Below are 6,997 nucleotides of genomic sequence, written 5' to 3'. Positions count from 1 at the left end.
CATTGCCCGAGATAGTGCAGGTTTTGTATTAGGGGGCACAGTCAATGAGGAGTTTTAGGCAACATGATAGTCCTTCAATGGAGGCTGCAGCTGCAGCGGTGAGATTTTGAGTTTGATTTGCATTGGAGATGGGATTCATTCCTAGATGTAGTCATTGAAAGTGATTCCGCTAATTTGGTAATAGCTCTGCATAGGAAGGAAGGATCTTTTTCTCCATTTGGCCCTATCTTGGAGGATCTTTTTCACCTAACACGCCAGTTCAGGTCATGTTCTTTTAATCATGTGAGAAGGGAAGGTAATACAGCGGCTCATAGTTTAGCTAAGTTTGCTTTAAATGTGGATAATGAATTGGTGTGGGTCGAAGGGTGTCCGTCATGGCTGGAGCCTGCGGTTCTCAACGATGTACTTTTGTCTCATTTTGATTAATTATATATGCTCTCGTTTCCTATCCAAAAAAAAGTAAAGTCAAAGTGTTAGTTGGTCGTTCCAAAAAAATGGATTCGATACCATTTTTTACTCAAAAAAAAAGAGTTGTCATATCTCGGTAATGGGGTCTTTGTTGATTCGGAATCACGCTCTGTAGGATTTGAACCTACGACATCGGGTTTTGGAGACCCACGTTCTACCGAACTGAACTAAGAGCGTTTTCTTATCACAGTAGATAGGACTGTAAAGAAAAAAAGGATTCTTTTTACCCCCAATACATCTTGCATGCATATAGTCTCATTAAATGAAAGATTTTGGATGTCAAATTTGAATCGATCAACATGGATTCCTCCTTACTGCCCAGAGGAGAAGGTTTAGGTAGGGATGACAGGATTGGAACCCGTGACATTTTTTACCCAAAACAAGGGCGCTACATCCCTTTCAATTGGTCTACGGTGTCATTGTAGAGAATCCCTGCCCTGTTTTCCACATGGTTATTTCCTCTATCGATATCCAATTTATCTTGCCATTTCTTCTTTTTTGTCTTTATTGATTTATATATATACTCATCATCATCCCGCCGCTCCTACCAACGCGGACTTCCTTATGATAAAAAGGGGTGTTAAATAACCAGCCCTTTGAATAAGCGAGGCTTTCCCGATAGAAAGAGTTGCATGCGAGAGAGATCCCCATTCCGTGTATGCGGTTAAGCAAGCCCTGCCGCCAGCTTCCACCCAGACAAAAAACGTGAGCGCCTAGCGCGAAAGGTTGCTTTACTAAAAAAAAAGAGTTGGCGCGTTAGCGCTTTAGTCTTCAATAAGTGGCGGAGCTTGAAGAAGCGAAGCGAGCCTATAGTAGCAGCCTCTTACGTTTTTCAGGCCCTTTGACTTGAGATTCTATTAGTCAAGCGCTAGCGCCCCTATAGAGTCAGGCTCTTCTGCTATCAATGAAAGCGAAAGACAGACACCAGTGCGTTTTGTTTTGTATAGATCGAGACTTGGAGCTTGATTCTTTACTCATTCCATACTGGGAAGAATTGCAGGAAATCGTTCGATAACACGGATTCCTATTTATCAATGATATCCGACGATCAAGACAATTCCCGTGAAACTCTTTCATAGAAGTGAATTCTTATTCTTTCCAAGCAAATAGCATTTCCTATTGATTTGTCTCCTGGACTGGACCTATTCTGATTCTGAATTATCCGTCGCTACGCTGTTCCCAAGGACTAGCAAAATCGAAATAGCGAAATTCTTGGGTCATCTCAATGGGTTCAGAAACCACACGTTTCTCTGGATCATCATAGCGTACTTCCACATATCCACTCAGAGGAAGATCTTTTCGTAATGGATGACCCTCGAAACCATAATCTGTTGATATACGGCGTAGATCCGGATGATTGATGGAAGAAACACCAAACATATCCCAAACTTCTCGCTCCCACCGGCCGGCTGATGGAAATAGACTGACTACCGGAGATATTCGTGTTACTTCGTCTGCACTGGTTTGTACACGAATGCGTGAGTTATACCGAGTACTCAGTAAATTATAGACCACTTCAAATCTTCGTTTTCGAGAGGGATGATCAACTCCGCAAATATCGATCGAAACTTGAACCCTTGTATAGGTATGCAATTTCAGAAAGCACAACAATTGAAATGGGTAGTCCGTATTGGTATCAGATCTATTCCCATGTTCCGATCTTTCCATTTTAATTTTTGGGGTAATTTTTTTTACCGGCTGGAACCGTCGACCCTTATGAAAGAATGAATTCGACTAGCGGATAGGTAGGCGGCTCAGAAAAGGCATTTCCCAAGCTTTTTGGGTGCTCCAACTGATGGTTCTCCCCACCTCTTTCTTTGAAGCAGAAAGGCAAAGAGCTGTTTGCTGTTCCTCTTGTTAAAACTCAAAGGGAAATATATTCGCAGAAGCTTCAGAGGCCATACAGCGAAAGATTCCTTCAAATAGCTCATCACGAGAAGTAGTCCTTTGGTTCTAGATTCTCTGGTCTTTCTTCCCAATTCCCTTTCCCGGGACAGCTCAACTTAGAACTTAGAAGGGCAGTACCCGTGTACTCAACAAGAAATCTTAGTGCATTTAGCATATCATTTTTTTTTTTTTTCTAGGCCATCGCATCGAGTTGCTCTTTAATAAGGAGACCGCCCACACGTGGGTGACCTCGGGTTTAGGCACGAAAGTGTTCCTGGCCTCGACTTCTTTTAAGGATTCCCCTCAATTTATACGGTTTGAAAGCGGACAACCTTTGGGGTTCCTTTCATATTGGCCCTTGTTCGCGCTTTGCCATCACTTCTGTGTTTGGCTAGCGGCCGACAAGGTCTATCCAAATAAGAGGTTTAGTTCTTACGCCCTTTTGGGCGACGATCTTGTGATCGCCGACCGAAAGGTGGCGGAGGCCTACAAGTATGTGATGTCCCAGTTGGGGGTTTAGATCTCAATGGCGAAATCCAGGATTTCTGAGAGTGGGGCCTCCGAATTTGCATCGGGGGGAAGTCTATTTGAAATTTCTGCGGATTGTTACGTGCATAAGCGAGGCGCCAGAGGCTGTCGAGAATAGAGATATAGCTTCCTTCTTTGAAGCGCCTCCCTTTCCTGATAGAACTGCTACCTTGTGCTTGCTTACTAGACTGGCTGGACTGCCTCCTCCATAACTGGTACTGGTGCCGCTACCTATGCTGCTGATACTAAGCTGGGATCTGCTTCTCGGTCGGAACTAGTGCTCCTCGACCTGACTTCTTTTTGCAATACTGAAAATCCGGAAAAAGGAAAGCTTACCGATAAATGCGGAATTCTCTCTTTAAGGCTAAGGCTTCACTTCAAGCAAGCAATTGTTCTCTTCGACTGACACAGGGATAAAGAAAGACTGGTTCCCCCTTTCGAACTTGAAAATCTCATTGGCATTATTGGCAAACGAAACTGGTCAACAAAGGCCTACTTTATGTCTGTTTTCCTCTGCGCAGCGCAGGACTACTCTATTCGGTGACTTATCGAACAAAAAACGGATAATCTTGTTAGGTCTACTTGAATGCATCATTTGCAGCAGGAGAAGAATGAATTGAAGGGTGGAGTTCGCTCGTCCTATTTGATCCACCCATTCTTACCGAACTTTTTTTTAGAAAGAAAGTCAGCTTATTGGCGTCCTCTTCTCTTTTCAGGATTCATTCCCTACTAATTATATTTCACCCAGGTAGCAAGAAGGTAAGCGGTATCGTAGCCAGGTGTAGCAGCAAACCAAAGTGATCCAGAATAAGTTGTTTCGCCACTTGACGTCGTCCTTGATAAGTAAGGGGGATCAGTCTTTCGATGGGCAAAAAGCCTTTTCCGAGTATAAATTCATTTCCAAAGAATTACAGTTCCGAAAAAGTATAATGCAGGAGGCCGCTAAAAAAATGCAAACAATTCTCGTATAGAAACAATAGCAGCAGTACGCCTTTTGAGGGCCCTCCCCTCTCTTATATTACTTGTTGGAGTTCCCCTGTCCCCCATCCTCTTTTCTTTCCCCGGTTAACAACCGCTTCTTTCTTTTGATTTTTATTATCTTCTTCTGCATCTTTATTGACTTCCTCCCAACCATTACATTGCGTGTCATTTTTGGGTATAAGCCCTTAAAAATAGCTCTGAAACAACTCTCATTTTTGGATGTAGGTTATTTATGGGATCTGTCGTGGGTAATAAGTTATATTCTTTCTATTCTTTCTTATCCCCAGGTAGGTCAGTGACCGAGAGATTCTGTGTTGAAGAAATAACTCTGAGTGAACAAGGCAAAAGCCTATCTTTTCTCAATCTTCGCAATAGCTATCCGTTCAAAGAGTCCGTCTTTCTTTCTTTGTTAAATGGCCGAATTAGCCACACCCATAGAAGGGAGCAATCCCAGCGGATTCATCCATAGCAGTAGAGTCGTAAACAAGAACAGCAGAGTTTACAGCTGAACAAGTAACTTCCTTCTTTGCTTCAAAACAGAGAAGAGCGGCAACAGAAAGTGATGTCCTACTTGACTTTATTATGATTTACATGTAACTTCTCGAAACGATAGTGAAAGCTTCATCCTTAGAATTCTAAATTAGAAAGGGATGGGGAAGACTCGGCAGTATTTGCTTATGACAGAAGAGCAATCAACCAAGAGCCATGCACACCATAAGCATACATGGACACCAGACCGTCTATGCCCAAGGGCCAAAAGAGCTAGAACGGTAACTTTCCTCTTGTTAGAGTCAAAGGAAAGGCGAAAAAAGGATCGTATACTTAGAATACGCTACCACCAAAGGCAAAAAAGGGCGATGCGCAATCAAGACATTCATGCACACCGCCATCAACAGAGGCAAGAGCAGCTAAGGCCGCTTCTTCCTTGTTTACAGCAACCCATGAGTGACCGGTCGATTACTGGCTTTAATGAGTGTCGCCCCATTCTGCTGTCCCTTCCCGAACTGTCTCGTCGCCGTTCCCTATGAAGCTAAACCTCGACTCTCGTCATGCAATCTTCAGTCATGGGCTTTGATTTATGTGTATGCCAGATCAGGACGAAGGGAAATTGACTAGCCTAGAGTTTGATCGCTGATCGAATGTGAAGTACGACGCGATCAAGTGGAAGTAGTGCCAGCGATAACCAAACCCCTCGACCAACCACTATGTATCCATGGCCACTAGGGATGAGGAAGGGGCTACGGAAGTTCGTTATTCATACTCGTCATTTATATGGTTACAGATAGGAATTTTGTTGCTTGAAAATGGAGAAGCAAAACAACAGGAATTTTTTCTGTTGCCAAAAAGAAAAGGATGACCCATAACTTGTTTTCCCGGTTTAGATATAGATTCAAGAGAAGAGCCCTATTGGATATAGTAAGGGGAAAGGGCAGTTTGACTGGTACAGATAGATCCTCCTTTTGGTACGTAGACGAATCGAAATGTAGGTGAAGTTTATCCAACTCCACTTGTTGATCCATCAATAGCGGAGCAGAGGACTTGCATTCTCCTAGGGTTTAGCCGTTTACCCAGAAGAGACGAATACAAGGGCGATGATAAGTTGATCCGGCACTAGTGGTAGAGGTCGCAGGGCCTTCCACTTCACTTACCTAAGAGGTAAGGCTGAAAGTGAACCTATCGATTCACTGGCACTAATAGCATTTCCTCCTATCCCAGGATACCTACCAGCAAGAGCAGATCCTGTTCCATATGCGGGGGCGAGTAGCGGTAAGTGAAGTAAGTTCAGGAAGTCAAAAAGTGCAAGTGCTTTATTAACAAACTCTTCTGGTAAGCACAGGTTCTTCCTTTTCCTAAAGCTCTGGACCCCGAAGCCCCTATTAGTCAGGCATTGGAGCTGGGTCTTCCCTAGGTCTTTCATAGATAAGGGTCTAGTCTCACTCCTTCTATCGAGGGGGTTTCCTCCTCAGCTGCACACCACACTACAAAGTTGTGACAGAGGGCAAACAAAGGCAAAGAGGAAAGGGAGACATCGCGACCGAACAAAGACCTGACCACCATCTCCTGAAACGTAACCGGAAAGATATCCTTTGCTGACAATCAATCAAAATAGAACAGATGATCAAGCCAGGTCGAGCGGAGCGCTTTGATTACATGTCCCATCATTGGGAATTCTCCGCAGAACGCTTATACACCACTGGTGAGCGGGCCGAAGTAGTGCTTGTTTCAAAGAGTTCGGAATCGCGAAGATAGGCAGTTTTCCTGCTCCCTCTTTCTTGAAGCCTAACCGCCAAAAGGGTATCGGATTCCTCGATTTTGAATCAGGTTTCCGCCTTTATGAACTTAGCCATTCTGGATTAGGACAAAAGAGATTGATAAGTAAAGCATGGCATGCCCGCTATGGGCTTTTTCGCCAGTGTTTTCCCTAATTTCTATTTTGAAACCTTAGATCGACCAATCATCAATCGATTTACCAGTCTTCATTACGTTCGATATCGAAATGAAGCTTACGATTCTCTTAGTGAGAAGCTCAGTTCCTCACAAATATCCACAATTCAAGTTATCGGCAAGAGGCATGTTCCGAGTACCAAAGATGTTCCTTGAGGAACGTCTGCCTCCTAAGGTACTACGGCAATAAATTCCATCGAAAGATGGGGGGGGTACCCCCATTATCTCTTCTACTATTTTTTTCGTAAGGTAGGAGTGTAAGCCTCTCACTATTGCGATATAATCAACTACCAGGAAAGTTCCCCCCACATAGGGGGATATTGGTTCAACTCCAATCTTTGATTGATTTTTTCACATGGACAATACGTGGAGGAGACACTTCCTCCTATAGATTCTTTTTTAGGGCTACGATTTCCATGTTTTCTTCGAATAGAAGAGAGAAGGCTTTCTTTTCCAGCGAGCACCCATATCAGGCACATAGCAACTACAAAGTCAAAATGAAATATTTTGCTCTATCAAACCTTCTTTTCTTCTCGATAGACAGATAGCATAATTATTTTCTAAGTAAGAAAGTTTTGTAGAGTTTTCAGACAATGTGAGATAAGTAGAGAAAGAATTCCTCATTCACTTCCAAGCTAATCGAAAAAGTGTTATTCCTAATTTCTATTATATCTCGATGGTTTGAAGC

General features: G+C 43.3%; 1 protein-coding gene and 1 non-coding gene across 2 annotated transcripts; both read right to left on the bottom strand.

Moving 5' to 3' along the window:
- Positions 1–571: 571 nt before the first annotated feature.
- TRNAW-CCA lies at positions 572–645 on the bottom strand. The gene has a single exon. It is a non-coding gene; the product is annotated as a tRNA-Trp (tRNA).
- A 945-nt stretch (positions 646–1,590) lies between these two features.
- On the bottom strand, positions 1,591–2,136 carry LOC125313375 (NADH dehydrogenase [ubiquinone] iron-sulfur protein 3). The gene has a single exon (XM_048273149.1). The coding sequence runs from the start codon at positions 2,134–2,136 to the stop codon at positions 1,627–1,629; it is 510 nt and encodes a 169-aa protein (XP_048129106.1). The 3' UTR covers positions 1,591–1,626.
- Positions 2,137–6,997: the final 4,861 nt, after the last annotated feature.

The sequence above is a fragment of the Rhodamnia argentea genome, unplaced genomic scaffold (genome assembly GCF_020921035.1).
Source record: "Rhodamnia argentea isolate NSW1041297 unplaced genomic scaffold, ASM2092103v1 Rarg_v2.18, whole genome shotgun sequence".
Lineage (NCBI taxonomy): Eukaryota > Viridiplantae > Streptophyta > Magnoliopsida > Myrtales > Myrtaceae > Rhodamnia > Rhodamnia argentea.
This window is presented reverse-complemented; position numbering and strand designations above follow the sequence as displayed.